This window comes from Primulina tabacum, chromosome 1, assembly GCF_025594145.1.
Source record: "Primulina tabacum isolate GXHZ01 chromosome 1, ASM2559414v2, whole genome shotgun sequence".
NCBI classification, from domain to species: Eukaryota; Viridiplantae; Streptophyta; class Magnoliopsida; order Lamiales; family Gesneriaceae; genus Primulina; species Primulina tabacum.
Window position 1 is genome coordinate 7,879,175 of NC_134550.1, and position 16,459 is coordinate 7,895,633.

Genomic DNA, 16,459 nt, shown 5'->3' on the forward strand with positions numbered 1-16,459 from the left:
GACTTCGTCGGTTCATCTGAGACTGTCATATGAGAGAGTGTCTTAAGGCATTCAGGCGTTGCTCATAATTCATATTCTTTAGGACAAACCAAGCATTTTGAAAATGATATACTGTAAAACAAAAATCGATATACTATATCAACTCCAGCCAAAAACTGGTTGCAAAAGTTTAACCGAGGGGTTGTTAAAACAACCTTTTGAAGTTTTGATTTGTGTGTGTGTGTGTGTGGACGACAAACAAGAAGAATCTTCCATGAAATGGAATGATACTATTTATGGGAACGCTCTAACTTTGACTTCAATTATCATAATATTCTGTGCAGTTTACAACATGAACTAGTAGCCCTGCCCAAGTTCAGCAGTTGAAATTTTTTGCAGCAATCTCCTCTTTTGAGGAATTTTTACTTGATCAAGAAATCTACAAACATAATCTTTATGATGGTTCTGGTGGTGGAGACGCCCTGTATTTAGCTAGTCTTGTTTGCTGGCGCCCCAAGTGGTATGCTGTCACTATCCATATACAACACGCCTAATAAAAGAGGCATAAGTAAGCATGAAATCTTTTCTAACTTGAAAAATTAGAAGGGCCATGCAATTTATAAGTAGTTATAAATTGACGTATAAACCTATACATACAGGCAATGCATAGAGAGAGACGGTGGAGACTTTGCCATGTAGTGTTGTGAAAAGCAGCTTATACATCCCAGCAGCAGTGGCATCTCCCAGCCTTTGAACAATCACATCAATGCATACCTATAATTTCATGTTCACCGTGACTTATGTATCAAACATATCTGTCCACTACATATGGATAACAGATATACAAGATAGAAATGAAACGTGGGAATTGAGTTTTAAATATTTGAATTGCACTTTTGTGATAATGAAATAGACAGATAGTAAGAGATGAGAACAAGGTTACACTCAATCAGAAAATTGATATCGGAGTAAACATCACAGTTTTAAATTTGTTTGGAGCTTTCCTTGGGGTGGATTGTTTAATTTTTGTAAGTAAAAGTTAATAGAAGCCATGGCACACTAACACAGATGGATATCACAACCTATGCCCAATTTGCACTTATCTAACGACTTGAAAAAACATCATCACATACAATCCAAAATATATTTTGGAATCTATTAAATGGAAATAGAACAAATCATTTGTATATGAGCCAAGACTGAATACTATTATTGTCTTGCATTTCCGTTTTTTTTCCCTGTCCCAATGTTCAGCTATATGCTTAACACACGGCAGACCAAGGATTGCATCATGGTTAAGACATGTTTCATCGAAGGGTTGTGTCTCATATTTGTCTCAAGACACAGGATTGAGCCTTGAATCTAGGTGCATGCCTTGTGGGCTTCTACTAACGATGGTATAAGCAGCAAGTATTCTCATTAACATCTGTTACACAGAGGTTGAAACATGGCATTTGAATAACTATTTGATTTAAAGGATTTGAATTACAAAAGAGCATGTGCTCAATGAGAAAGGAGCATATGCTCTTCAAGTTTTGAGGATGGGGAATGATCTTGATAGCCGTAAATCATTTTTGTGTTACCAATTACTGAATTACCTTCATTCATTTAATTTCTATGCACTGCAATCCGTAGCAGTTTTTACCATGAATAAAAATGTAGTCAAAAAAATAAGAACGGTAAATTTTTTCCCCACCTTCGCCTTATACTTCTCATCCTGTGAAACAACTGTAAAAAGAAGCTCCCTTCCCGGCCTAGTAACAACATATGTAACCACCTGAAGCAAAAGTTTAATTTGCATGAAACAGTTACTTCAATCCGCTTGCCTCTTATTACATGAGAACAAAACTAAGTTAAGGATTCAAACACTTTTTTTACTGGTCAGCTGGAAATATTTGAATGAAAAAATGTAAAGCAACCTTCCGTGAGGTTTCAGAGATGGCAACTGCAATCCATGATGGCCACACAGCTAAAGCAATTAGATTCATGAAGCCAACAACTGGTGAAGAACAAATAGCTGTGGTGACCCCAGCAACAGTAAGGATGCGGCCCTGTAACAGATACAAGCAAATATACTCAAAGACCTTAAGTGGACAAATGAAAGCAAATAACACGGAAGGAGTTGAGTAAAATAGAGCGAAAGTTCCAGTATAAATCCATCTCAATATGAGTCTGGAAATAAGATGCATAGGGTTTCAGCTACTACGAACATTCTTATGCCCAAAAACATTAAATTCTGAATCTATCCACACCGTTAAAGTAAGTTGCCCAGCAAGGATAAAAACTGCAATGAAGCTATTGATTTGTGCTAACAATCGCCTCCTACCAACAGGAGTCGTCACGGCACTGGCAATGACAGTTACTTTCTGCAGTCACATAAGAAGTCTAAATAAGTAACCAACACAGATATCAGTAACTGGAATGACAACTCAATTTTGTATCTTTCACAATTTATAGTAATTAGAATACTTGAAGATGCGAATATATATTCACATAACCAGGAAAAACCGAATTCACTTCATACTAAGAAACACTTAATTACTGGACATGCCACATGAAATCTGAAAAGGAGGCTCCAGTTATTTTGGTTAAATGTGTGATATATTTGAACCATACAAAATATAGAAACCTCTCAAAGACCATGCCAAAACAAATATAAAATGTCCAAAGTCATTGTTTCCTCACCTGGAAATAGAAGAAAGATGAGACTACTGCACTTAGCCACAGGAATAATGCAACTTGTAATAAATAAGATGATGATAATATAAGTTGAAGTCCCTCTAATATAGGCCAGATTTGAGGTCTTTCCGCAGAATTGGATGAAGCTTTAAAATTAGGTTCGCTTTGATCTCTGTTCTCACTCATGTCATCGGTATCAGCATTTCTACAAGCCACAACAATTAAAGCAAAGAATTAGAACTTTCGAAGATGTTAAAATGATGCTGCGACTCAAGATAACTTTTAATAGTCTGAATATATTATTTTCCTCCCAGCTAAACCAGACCATAATATCTCTCTTTTCCTATTATTTGATTCTTATTTCCACAACATTAAGAATGTCTAAATTGGTTTCAAAATAAATCACTCTTTCACAGTAAATGTAACTTACTGAAACAAATGTACATCATTTCAACTCCTATTTAAGTCTGAGAAATACGAAATTATTAACTTGAACAGAAACTTCTTATATTATTTTAAACATTTTATATAATGAAGGGATGGCCAATCTGTATCAAGTTTATATCCAATCAGATATACAATATTAAGTTTGTTATCAACACTCATATCCCGAAAAAGTAAGTATTCAACCAGCCTTTCCATATCGATCAAGAGCACTGAGACAGTGGCATGAACTTCTGTCTCAAGGCATTCTTTCAGAAACTTCATGTTTTTACCTTGTAGACTTGTAGTAATGCAATGGACCAAATTTACAAAGCTTAATGTTATCGAAAATAAACCAACGTGTAATTTGGAAGAGAAGCTTCATTCATATCTAAGATAGTTGAAGTGTAAATAAGCTGAAAGCCAACCATATGCATTGAGGATGAAAGAAATAAAAAATTCATCCAAATGATATGCACATGTTCAATTCAGTGACTGAAATTTTTGTTGCCTTGGAAGGAACAAAAATGAAAGAACAAAAAGAAATCTCCCAATAATACAAGTGGAGAGCCATACAAGAACGAGATATAAGAAAAAAAATTGATTCCGATCTATGTTCTTCGCCAAATGCATGTGTGGAGCAAGTAATTATAAGATATTCTGTTTTGCAGAAATCCTCGGAAACTGACTTCTTAAAACTGATTGCATGCAGGAAAAGTAGTATTAGAAAATAACGAAAGACAGCATTTTTCAGCCTCTTATGTAAATCAATATGTAATCCTTTGACTATCTTTGATGAGATACAGACATTAATAAGCCCTCTTTTTTGTCCACGACTCTTTTATCTAGTTTGAGTGGTACAGATGATAAGGGACTACAAGGAATTTAAGCATCAACACTTGATTTTAGCTCAATCTTTTGAGACATTATTTTAGCCGTTACCAAATCAGGAATTTGTCAGCAGGGTCCCCAGTGACATGACACATCCCACAAAAACGAGACATGTTATTCATTCAACAAAGAGAACACAAGTACCCCTCACTTATATCACTCCTAATAATATAAGAGAAAATGAATATTACTGTATTGTGGCTTGTAACAAATCTTTCGATTGACTGGGGAAATACTAGATTGAAGAGAATAATTTCAATTTATCATAAGTAATGAACAATAAGATAAAGAAAAATAACCGGATGGGAATGAGCTCTTCTGGATTCTGGGAAATGTGCTTGTCAATTCCTTTTGAAGACTGCGCAGCTAATTCCAACAAAAGTGCAGCAAAAAGGAGCAGATCTAAAAACAAATTAAAGTCACAAGAAATTGGAGAGGAAACAAAGAAATGAGAGAAAGTAACAATGATGAGACATACATGGGCCTAACCAAGCCATTCCAGTGGCAAACAGTGAACCAAACAGCTGCCCCAGCGTAGCACCAGCACCAATAAATCCAAACAATCTTGAACCTGACTGAATTCGAGTGAGTTAATAGTGTACAAAATAAAGTGTCCTAATAGTACAAGATTAAACGAGCATAAAGACCAGGCATCTATGTGAAACATAGCAGTCATGCCAACACTTTCAGAGCTCTAACTTTCACTTAATATTTGAACATAACTATCTTAACACTTAATTAACCGTTAGATTGGATTAAATAGAAGATACAAATATATGGCTGGCAGCATACAGACCTCACTATCCATCACATCGATTATTCTTGCCCAAGTTGAAGAGATAGTAATGAGATTAAGCAGAGCAACCTGCAGAAATCAAGAGAGATAGGAAAATCAGTCTCGGGGGATAACTTGTATATGTAATATACGAGGAGCAAATTTAACTTGTATCACTTCAATTTTAACGAAAAAAGCTAGTAATAATTTACCCAGAGGAACAAGAAAATCCTCACAGTGATGTAAAACCATCCCTGTCTTTCCCAGCTAGCAGAACTAGCTGGAATGCTTTCGGTAACTGTAACCTTCAACTCCTCCTTTATGGTCGAGTTCACCAGAAGCATTCCCTACAAAACAGGTACTCCAAAATGATTCCGCGAGCCATATCATAAAACCCAACAGCTGAAATGTCAAGTATTAGATAATGTGTTGAACTCTTGCCTTGAAACTGAATGGTGAGCTTCCAGGAGTAGAAAAAACCCATAGAATGAAGAATACAACAAGAGACAAGCTAAAAAACCGGTGTATCAAGACCAAGGCCTGAAGCAAACAGAATTTCCAAACGTCGGTAACAAACCAATTCGATAAATGGAGAAATAAGAAGTTAATAAAACCTAAGGACTATTACATGTTACAGATTATTGATTTTTTTCATTTCTAAAAACTTACTTTGAGTGGAGGTTTTTGCTCTGTTCCTAATACAAGATTTGACATCCAAATGCTTTAAAGGAGCGAAAAGAATGACTTCGAAAACTATTATTTCGAGTTAAGAACAGTATCATTTTAATTGTCGCATTTAAATAGTGAATAAAGAAAAGAATTTCAGATCCTAGACCAAGCAAACAATTCCAAAGTCCCATAATATGAACACCCTTCGACTGTCAAATCACACGTAGTAGCAACAAGTTCTGATTTTGCATCATGGAAAAAAAAAAGCTTTAAAGGCCATCAATCCAAAATGACATAAAAGCAGAAACTTTTATATCACAACATTGAATAAACTGAATCAAGTCCTGCTAATTCCATTTTCAATTCATTAATTCACACCTTCCCTTTGGAAAGATTGGGCAATGAAAAAATAAGAGTTGAAACCGGGGCGGCAACCAGAGTGAGAACCAAAGACCCGACAAAAAGTCCTGGAAGATTCCCTAATCCTAATGAAATCGCCCCTTCATCGCGTAATGGAAGAACCACAAAATACGCACTCAAAATCTGCATAATCAAACTAAAAATTAGCAACATGACAACAGAATCAATCGTAAACTATTCAAGACCAAAGGAAGCTCACAAAGAAGAAAGATGAGGTAGAATAGATCAACGCCGAGGTTTCGTGGGGATGAACTGTAACGAACCATGAAATGATCGGCTCAATTCGAGCTTTGTCAATTAACATTGATCGTATTTAGGAATTCTCAGAAAATGGGGAAATTGAAATTCAAGAAATCTTGGAGGAAGAAGAAAAATGAATGAATGAGAATTGAAATGTTTATTTACCTTTGATCCTTGAGCTGATTGTTTTATGAACAGGTAGTTGTGGATTCACGAATTTTCACTTGGTTTTATGAATCTTTATTTTTTTAATGTTTTTAACATAAAAAATAATATTTTTTTATGGATGACTTTAATAAGAGATTCGTCCCACAAAATATGATCCGTGAGACCGTCTCACACAAGTTTTTTTCTTGTTTTCTTATGTTTTGCAATTATGAAATATTATATAAACTAAATCTAAATTAGGTTTTAATATAAAATATAATTTTTTATATAATACATGTTTATGTGATTATATCATAGTAATTGGTTTGTTCGAAGTAAACATTTGAGTTTCATTTTTATTATGTTGTATTTTTAATCATAATGTTTGTTATAATTAAATTTCGATTTCAAAAAAATTAATATGATAAAAAAACTAGTGTAGTTATTATAAGTGTTGGGTTAATAATATTTATAGAAGTTTAGATTTTAAAATAAAATTTGTCCATTTTTTAGAGAGAAATTTCCAATTTTTAATGATAATCCATGTATATCGACTCTAAATCTGTCCAAAAAAAGTAAATTTTAGTATAAAACTTAATTTTTATATTCTAAAATATGACGAATGATACTGGAATTGTTTTTATGTTTCAAAATTTATGCTTGAATTTTTTTGTCACATTTTAATTTTTTTTTTATCGAACATATTATATGAGGAGTAAATTGAAAATAAAATAATTATGTTTTGGAAACCAAATGTGTTGATAATCTCATGCTTAATAAATATCAGGTATAGTAAACTTGAACATGTATTCTTTCCTGTCCAAACAACATTGGCATCTAACAAGGAAAAAAATGTAATGCCTGCTGATGTATATCCGAGTTGGTAAATCCTCCTATCAACAATTTTTTGGACGAGGTTATCACATGAGATTTTATAATACAATTTACATTATTAATATAATCTACAAACTATTGTATTAGTTAGTAGATTTACCCAATGCACCGCGAAAACCAACTCAATGTTGAAATGGTGGCGATTCCTATGGTCCTTAACTATCCCGCAAAAAATTAGGATTTTTTGGTGGAAGGTTGCACATGATATTATCCCAACCGAGATGAATCTTTTAACACATCATATACCGGTTGCAGGTGTATGCCCACTATGCGGGTTTGGCAGGGGCACAACGGATCATGCACTATTTTTCTGTCAAGAAATCCAAGGATTTTGGAAGGGCCGGGTTTTTAAACAATTACTGAAAGAAGTTCGAAGACGCACTCCATTTGACATTTGTTTTTGGACGATGGAGCAATTAAGTAAATCGGAATTTGAAAGGTTTGCTTGCAAGACCTGGGGTGCGTGGCAAGATCGTCTTCGGATTACACATTGCACAGAGGGTACAAGTAAATCTTTGCTGCAGCAATTGGATAATAGGTACATTGAAAAATTCTGGGCTGCACAGCATGATGTTCATATTGGCAATCTCGGCCCTATAAATAGCTCACCAAGGGTCTGGCACCCACCCCCATTGGGACAATTCCGACTTGATATTGATGCTGCCTTCAGGGATCAACAGAATGTTTTTGGTATTGCAGGAGTACTCCGGAACTCTGATGGGAACTTAATACTTGCTTTTGGGAGTCGAATTGAGCAACCACTATCCGTGGTACATGCAAAACTTATAGCTTTGAAGATGGGTTTATATCAGTTGAGGGACATGGGCTTCTCTAACGTCCAAGTTTTCTCTAACTCACAAATGGCCGTACAAGCAGTCATAGATCCATCGCTATATTTTGGTTATATTGATTCTTGCGCTCTGGAGATCAAACATATGGTCATGGAATAAAGAGTTATTAGCCTCAAACACATGCGACGCTAGGCTAATCTTGTTGCACGCATTTTAGCACAATTTATTTTTTCTTACACCTTTGTGCTGGGTAAATAGAGATTTTTCTTCTTGGTTGGTTAATATTGAATTCATGAATGCTTATTCTTAATAAAAGTGATCCGAGTTTCCAATCAAAAAAAAAGTGCTTGCCTTTACAGTTTACAGACAACTTGGTTTTTCCACCAAATTTGTAAGTTTCACACATTCTTACACTACATACAACATCCCAACCTCAAGAAGTGATGCTGGAGGCACTTTCAGAGCCACATCTGCTCCCCTACAGTTCCTCCTCAAGAAATTATACCCGAAATTAATCGCCATCTTCTTCAACAGAGACGACCCTTGTTTTGCCCGGACATGAGAGTGCCCAAGTATAAATGCAGTCCCTGATTGTTGAGCTTCATTCAAATCATGCAACTCTTCCATCATTCGAACCTCCATTTCCGATCCCACATCGATCTCGGACAATCTCACCTTTCTTTGGGGTATGGTCATGGGTTCCATTACGATGCCGGTAATGCTATCAATAGTCGGAAAGTCAACGGAAACGCTCTCTGGTTGTAGGCTGTCATCTGTCTCGAAGGCTGGTATGGTCCCGATCACCGCGAGGCGACACTCGTTCGATGATGCACCAGACACTGAGCCGCTGGTGGCGTCTTCTTTATGTGTATCCAAGATTCCCTGTGTTTTATACCAGTCATAGCGTATGAAATCCGCCAGCCGGGTAATGAGTTCTGCTTCAAAGGAGTCGACATCTTGGTGTACGTCGCGATATCCATACCGGACAATGCATCTATATGAGCGATGAGTTGTTGGGCCCACACGACCCATGAGGTACCGCTCATCCGGGAGGACATAGGGTACGGGTACAGATTTTATACACACAAAGACAAGGATTCTGTGGAAGGCCGGGAGATTGGTTATAAAACGGGAGAAATTGGCTGGAATACCAGATGTGAGGTCTGTGAACACAAGCCCAATTCCGGGGACCCGAGCGATGCCTAAGCTAGGACCTAAGGCTAATAGCCATTCAAGAGAAACCTTGTTGTGGAGGTCGTATTCGTATTTCTTGATGGTGGCATAGTGCCAGACAAACATTATAGTGACTAGGAAGAGGGCGAGCAGGATAGGAAGCCAGGCACCTTCAAGAAACTTGATGACAGAGGCGGAAAAGTATAGTAGTTCGATGGAACCGAAGAAAAGTAGAAAGCATAGTGCTACAATCGGAGGTTTGTGCCAACAAAGGATAATTACAAGTGATGTTAAACAAGTGGTCACTAGCATCACTGCCATCACAGCCAATCCTGCAGATAAAAGGCCCCACAAGTACTGATAAAACATGAACCTTTGTATAGTCGGTCAAAAGAAATGAGATCCCAAGAAAAGTGTGGTTTATTCCTACGTACCTGATGCATTCCCCATGTGTTTTATGTCTCTGAATCCAATTGTTACAGCAATGCAGAGGATCATGAGCATCCAGTTGATCTCGGGAATGTAAATCTGGCCATGTATCTTTTCAGATGTGTGAATGACCTTGACTCGTGGGAAGCAACCGAGTGATTGACTTTGGTTGATTATAGAAAATGTTCCACTTATGATCGCCTGACTTCCGACAACTGAGGCGAGTATTGCTACTGCAAGCACTGGCCATCTTACACTTTCTACATTAGAAAGTGAGATCAGTGATATGAGCACAATAAGAACAATTTCCTAGTCTATTTCACTATCACAATTCTCCACAAAAATGTGCTATTTTGAGTCATGACATAATATCCCATCTCCAACTTCGACCAAAGAAAAAAAACATCTATTTGCTCGACAAATCAACAGATCACCATAGTAATTATAAAATTTAAATTTAGTGTTCAATATTTCTTTCTCCTGTAAATATAGTGGCATGCCTTACCTGGAACTGAGACGTAAAAGCCAATCTTGTGAATCGAATGATGATGCTTTGACAAGTAAGCTGCTTGACCCATATATGCCAATATCAGGGCTGGATAAACCAAAAACGTGAAAGCTATCTGCCACAGAAAATGTGCCATGAACAGCCATTACAAACCATGTACAGATCCTTCTTATACATTTATCATTTTTCTATTAAAAAATAACAATAATAATTTTCCGAAAAAATTGGTTCAAACGGTTACACCTGAATTGCTGCATACGAGAAATGGCCAAGATCAGCAAACATTGCTTCTGATCCTGCGAAAATCCCATTTGGCATTAAACAATGAGAGCATTACATATAGAGTGATAGAAAACAATTACAAACCCAAAATCAACAAGCCCGTAAGTACAAGTTTTTAGGACTCCTGCTTCATAAAAATTACTGCTTCAAAATTCACCGCATACCTATCACAATAGGAATTTACCTGTAATGCACAAAAGTATTCCACCCAAAGACATCCATCCACCTTTCCTCGTCTTCTTCAAGAACTTTATCATGTAATATGGGGATAGAGCTTGATAAACATGTGGATTCCAGTGGAAAATATTATACAGTCCAAGAGCGCTGATACATAGTAACCAAGTGAAGACAATTGGTGCAAAACAGAAACCAATTCGATGTGTGCCATAGTGCTGCAGAGCAAACAGGCACACCAATATGAAGCAAGTAATTGGAACCATAGCATCTGCAAAAGAGAAATGAATATAGATGTCAAGCTGATCTGGCTTAAATGATCAATGAATCTAGTAAAAATCACAAGCATCACGGAGAGACCATATTTATTCCAAAGAAAAAAGAAAAAATCTACCACTGATAATTATAATCTATATATCTCAAATGCCCACATACATTAGGATAGAGGTTCCTGTAACGTCTCACATTCGACGACTGTCCCCATTATATCAAGATGAGCCTTTCTAGCGTGCTTTATGTCTTTTATCACACGAACCCTAGGAAACTCATCAAGGGGTCACTCATCCCAGAATCGCCTCAAATCAAGCTAATTCTTATATGATGAGCTCTCGAAAAGAAGATGCATCTTCTTGATATAAGTAGTACCTATCAAATCTTTTAAACTCTCCTTAGCTGTACAGTCTCGTACCTGCACAGTCTTGGAATCTCTCTCATTCCGCTTGTGGGATCGGTTCATTCATGTTCCCTGTCGCTCATTGTCCGTGCAACCTCATGGCACCGGTAATCACCACCGCCTTCTTCGGCCCCCAAGTATCACAATTTCATAAATCAAGGTGGAAACAACTTTAGTGAGACTGACATAACCAATCAAGTTTCAGTTCCCCGAGAATGGTTGATCAGAATACACATTTTTTAAACTTGGAATTGATACATTGATAGCGCAATGTTTTGACATAACTTAGATGTCATAGAGATGATTTGGCGGAGAAGGCGAAATTTATCCCTCAAGCAAAAAAAGGATTTTTTATGTTTAAAATAGCACTTGTCTTCTCTTCATACACACCCAATCCCGGTCCCGGTCCCGGTCCCCCAAACCCCCAGGAGGGTTTTCACACAACTTGTCACCTTTGCATCCATTATATGTCTCTCTCTTACTTATGTTAAAAATTGACATGGCCTTTTGATCTGTACCGATATCATATGTGTTCAAACGATTCTCCAAAAACCTATCATAAAAATTTAAGTGGCAATTGTTCTAGGGCATGTTACATATCCTTTTAATTTCAGACTAAGCCTAAACCACACTCACGATGAAATGTAAACGCTAACAGTCTTTTACAACTGTATTCATGTATGATAATTAAGTTGTTAGTCTCAGTTAATAATGTAATTTCAAGTCCTTTTCAAACGAGTGAGGAAGATCAGGCATGGGACTTCAGCCACAAGTTGGACAACTGGTGGTCCTGCTTCTTGGGCCACATGGTATATGATTACAATCTCGTCCACGATCATAAACACTGAAGGTTATCTCTAGGAGCTTCCTCAGGAAAGATTATAAAACAGCTAACAGTAACTCGATTTATAGTTCTCTGCAAGAGAACCTGACTTACGTCCCATTTTAGTTCATTTTCTTGACAATGTAATTGTTGTTTTCTTCTAACTAATAAAAAACATTTATCCTTTCAATAAAAAGATTGATATTTGACAATTACATACTTTACATCTATAAATGAAAGAGAATTGAGAAAGTGACATCTATTTCAGCATTGACTATTCCTGTCCAGAGGTAAGACAATGGGTCCAGAAAGCAGACAAGAGTTACGAAGCCAAAGACTCGCTTGTCAAAGGCGGGTCCAAAGGACGGCTATGTAATTTATCTGTAAGAATCAGTTTGAAACCCCAAAACAGCGAAATCCCTTTTCCAAGATAAGGATTTGATTTTTCTAAACCAGTAACATTACATTAAACACTAAAACAAAATACAATCCTGTCCTGTGCTAGAAACACTAACTTCACAATGACAATTAGCTGCCTCGGTTACAAAAAAGAATCAAAAGTAGTGAAGTGGATAGATGTGTGAACCAAAGAATAAAAAATCCACAAATTTGTCGTTAGCCCTAAGGACCATATAAGAAGAACACTCACATTTGATTCTGGGAACGAGAAACCAAAAGATATGGCACAAGGAATCAAAATAAGAATCTTACATTGGTGATGTTCCTTGGACATGGACAACTCGAGACCAGAAACAGCTGAAAAAACTGCAAGAAATAATCACCTTATCATTTCATCAGCAACCTAAGATCACCTTATCATCACAACAGAAGAAAATTCAAGAAAAAAAATAATAATCACCAGATATTGCTGGAGTGAGTAGTCCATCTCCAATAACCATACAAGTGCCTAGTAGAACTAAAATTAGTAAAGCCGTGTGCAAGGATTTGTGCCTTTCGAGCACCATTTTAACCCTCGAGCTGTTTTTCGTCTCCGGGGGATGCTCGAGTTTGTAGGTGGACAGAGCTTCATCGGCAACTTGACGGTTCGGAAGAAGGCTAACTTTAGCATGCCTGCATATCAGAGAATACAAGGCAAAAGTACCACCTGCAAAAATCAAGCATATATAACAGATTTTGCAACATGAATATGCTGATAGGATGCAGTTTTACAAATTTTAGGTTTGACAACTATAACTTACCCTCTCCGTTATCATCTGCTCGAAGAACAACAAATACGTATTTGAACAGGGGGACCAAAGTTAATGTCCAGAAAACAAAAGAAAGAACACCAAAAATCTCTTCATTTGTGTCTGAGTGTTGAATGTCCTCGGCAAATGTGCTCTTGTACACATATAGAGGGGAAATGCTAAGGTCCCCATACACTACACCAAGACTCTGATAAGCTAATAAAAGAGTATTCTTCCAAGAATCCTTCTGAAATGGAATCAACAATTAACATGAAATAAACGACCCCTTGAAGAACGTAGAACTAAAATTTAAAAATATTTTCAAGAATCAATCTCAGTTTTAATGGACTATAATGTGCCAAAGAACAAAAATTTCGAAGAAGAAAAGGACGCGACTGTAAAGTGATATTGGTAAATTCATACCCAAAAACTTGAATAAATGGAGCAAGAAATGGAACTGAACAAACCTTCGAAGAGCTCCAACACTTCCCATGGGCAAGATCCATATTTCTTGAATGTCAATCTTGTGTTAAGTTGCTGAAAAATTTACAACTTAGGAGCAGATCCAGATTGGAAAAAAACCAAGAACGAACGCACATTAACAGAGTAAACAAACAAAAAATAAAATTAATAAGCTGATGCTGTAAAGAAACAAACAACTAAATGCCACCGACTCATAAATCTAATTTCCAACCAGAAACAAAAAAAATTATATAAAAAAACACCAAACTTTTGCCCACTTCTGATTTAATCCATTTGGCACATCCACCCCTTCAGCATTCCAGAAAAGTGACAGTTTTGCACCATGCGAGAAAAAGAAATGAGGAGACTTGAAAGAACGAGAATCTTTTCCAATCAAAATCATGTAGAAAATGTGAGTACTAAAGGGAACTGAAATTCGAAACTAATCTCATTTCTTCTGCATTTTCTTTCTTTTATGGATAGATAAAAAGGAAGCACCACAAGTATAATTACCCTAAAACACGCAAATCAAGAAAGCAATACGAAATGTGTTACCCCAGAAGAGTGCAAAAAGGTAAACAAACACCCTATTAATCCTTGCAGTTTAATCTTTCGGTATTCACTCATAGAGTTGCATTACTGCAAAAAATTGTTAAAAAAATATCTTGATATAACACACAAGTCTAGTGAAGAAAGAAGAAGGAATGTACAATGAGTGTGGCAGGAAAACCAAAATCACATGATTCAACAACACTTGCATTATCATATCCGTCACGCCAACTTGAGCCCACTAGAATAAAGGCGATTTAAAGGTCATTAATATATTAATTTCATATTCCGGCAAAACACACACACACACACACATATATATATATATATTATATATACATTTGTTGATCATCTTTAATTTATTTCTTTAAGTTTAGCATCTTCTATTTCATTTCTTTATTTTAAAGAATGACATGACATATTCCAACCAACTTTATGGACTGGAAGCTGAATTAAAAAGGTAAATTTACACTTCTAAAGTAAATCCCGGAGCTATTTTATTCAAGAAAATGCCCGCTTTTCAATGCCCGAGAGATACTCCTGAATTGTATATTATAGAACAGCCTATATTAGTGGAAATAGTTGTATATTCACAGATATAACTTTTGCATCTCATACAATCAAACAGAAAATTCAATCACTTCACAGTTCACATTGTGGAGAGATGATGAACGGGCTAAAGAAAACGTGCCCATTTGGATTGAATCAAGAAAAATAATTGAAGATCATAAAATTTTACTCCACTTTTTCACCCCCAGCATATTGATTAAAATGTAAACCAGCTCAAAAGTTGAAAATGGCTCAATCGAAGTATCAAACAAATGCCATCACTTTCATAAAAATGTGTTCTTCCCCTGTTTCCCCCTCAATTTTTGCTACCCACTTTCCCACTTAAAAAATGGCAAGAAATAATGGGACTGAATCACAAAACAAAGGTCTTAAACAAAAGTAGGATTTTTCGCAAAAGTTCGAAAAACACCAATAGTTTGAGTGTCCTTTTCGTAGGACGCAGCATCACGTGATTGTACATGGACCCCCACTCTATCAACTTTTTGTACAGTACTAGTAGCCCACTTCTTGCTTTAATTCTTTTCACCTCATTTTCATCTTCTTTGCTATGATTTCACAGATTTAACATTTCAAAAATTGGATCTTTTCAGTGTGAATATCAGTATAAAAGACTGCGGAATTCAACATTTATTTAGAGGATGGAACCGTAGCTGCGGTAATAAAAAAATTATTGGTAAAAAAATTTGAATTCATCAATGGCTTGTCAGAAATTCACCTATTGGACGGACATTGTTTTCAAATATCTTGAAAAAAAAAATCGGTAGTTCACCTATTGGACGGACATTGTTTTCAAATATATTTGAAAAGAATTGGTGAAAGAATTTGTCAATGAGTTTTGAAGAGTCTATTTTTAGATCTATTATGTATTCGGTATTCCTAGGTGCGAAAAATATAACTATTTATTTGTTTAATCTAAAAATTATTTCGAATTCTATAATAATTTGAGCTAAAAACAATTATTTTCTTACATGATAATGGCAAAAACTTATGTGAGACAGATCTCTTATTTGGGTCATCCATGAAAATATATTACTTTTTATGCTAAGAGTATTACTTTTTATTGTGAATATCGGTAGGGTTGACTCATTTCACAGATAAATATTCGTGAGACCGTCTCACAAGAGATCTACTCCATGACAAAGGACTCGAATGTTGAGTTAAATTATATTATATTTTATATATATATATATATATATATATATATATATATAGATGAGTTAAATGATATATATTATTAAATAAAACAACTAATAACTATTACCATAAAAGATTATTTTATGTAGAAATATTATAACAAATAAATATTTTTTATTAATTTAAATAAATATTATGTATTAATTTGTTGAAATATTTTGTTAATGTATTTATTTATTTAAAGTCAAATTTGGTTTTTGTAGACCTAAGTTATCCTATCAAAATGCCAATAATTTTTTTGTAATTATCCTGTCAAAATTGCAATATGTAGGGTTAACTCAATAATTGTACCTCGCTTATTTAAAATCATAATCCAAATACTATCTACGAATGATTCAACTTGCTCCACAATTTTTCATTTCATCCCAAACTTTTTCTAGTCATCTTTACAAAACACCAAATAAGCTTCAACGATGGAATTTTTCTTAAGAGATCAAAACGTCTACCACATTATCACGTAAATAATTCTTGAGCATCACATAGTATCACTTTGGTGTTAAAGAGATCAAAACGTCTACCACATTATC

The 16,459-nt window shown here is 35.6% G+C and overlaps 3 protein-coding genes across 12 annotated transcripts; 1 reads left to right on the plus strand and 2 right to left on the minus strand.

The window, feature by feature from the left end:
* Positions 1-136: 136 nt before the first annotated feature.
* On the minus strand, positions 137-6,268 carry LOC142539108 (uncharacterized). Of its 5 annotated transcripts, XM_075644411.1 has the most exons (14): positions 6,242-6,268; positions 5,795-5,959; positions 5,417-5,500; positions 5,189-5,287; positions 4,960-5,094; positions 4,769-4,837; positions 4,451-4,547; positions 4,272-4,374; positions 2,665-2,863; positions 2,232-2,345; positions 1,899-2,030; positions 1,676-1,756; positions 637-753; positions 138-529 (listed from the first exon to the last, which is right to left on the minus strand). In XM_075644411.1, exons 3-14 carry the CDS (start codon positions 5,459-5,461, stop codon positions 434-436), a joined length of 1,287 nt encoding a protein of 428 aa, XP_075500526.1. In that variant the 5' UTR covers positions 5,462-5,500; positions 5,795-5,959; positions 6,242-6,268; the 3' UTR covers positions 138-433. The 5 variants fall into 5 exon arrangements, with proteins under 5 accessions (XP_075500517.1, XP_075500526.1, XP_075500521.1 ...); XM_075644402.1 differs by lacking the exons at positions 5,417-5,500; positions 6,242-6,268 and adding an exon at positions 6,036-6,235 and having other exon boundaries at positions 137-529; positions 4,272-4,338; XM_075644406.1 differs by having other exon boundaries at positions 5,417-5,959.
* A 1,256-nt stretch (positions 6,269-7,524) lies between these two features.
* On the plus strand, positions 7,525-8,067 carry LOC142556903 (uncharacterized). Its single transcript, XM_075668397.1, has one exon. It carries the CDS (start codon positions 7,525-7,527, stop codon positions 8,065-8,067), a length of 543 nt encoding a protein of 180 aa, XP_075524512.1.
* Positions 8,068-8,247: 180 nt separating this feature from the next.
* Positions 8,248-14,462, minus strand: LOC142539181 (potassium transporter 2). 6 transcript variants are annotated; one of them, XM_075644483.1, is made up of 10 exons: positions 14,330-14,462; positions 13,625-13,694; positions 13,170-13,404; positions 12,830-13,075; positions 12,682-12,735; positions 10,485-10,745; positions 10,262-10,314; positions 10,016-10,133; positions 9,516-9,770; positions 8,248-9,413 (listed from the first exon to the last, which is right to left on the minus strand). In XM_075644483.1, the coding sequence occupies exons 2-10, from the start codon at positions 13,661-13,663 to the stop codon at positions 8,317-8,319; spliced, it is 2,358 nt and encodes a 785-aa protein (XP_075500598.1). In that variant the 5' UTR covers positions 13,664-13,694; positions 14,330-14,462; the 3' UTR covers positions 8,248-8,316. The 6 variants fall into 6 exon arrangements, with proteins under 6 accessions (XP_075500598.1, XP_075500575.1, XP_075500589.1 ...); XM_075644460.1 differs by having other exon boundaries at positions 14,221-14,366; XM_075644474.1 differs by lacking the exon at positions 14,330-14,462 and adding an exon at positions 14,133-14,305.
* Between the last annotated feature and the right edge of the window lie 1,997 nt (positions 14,463-16,459).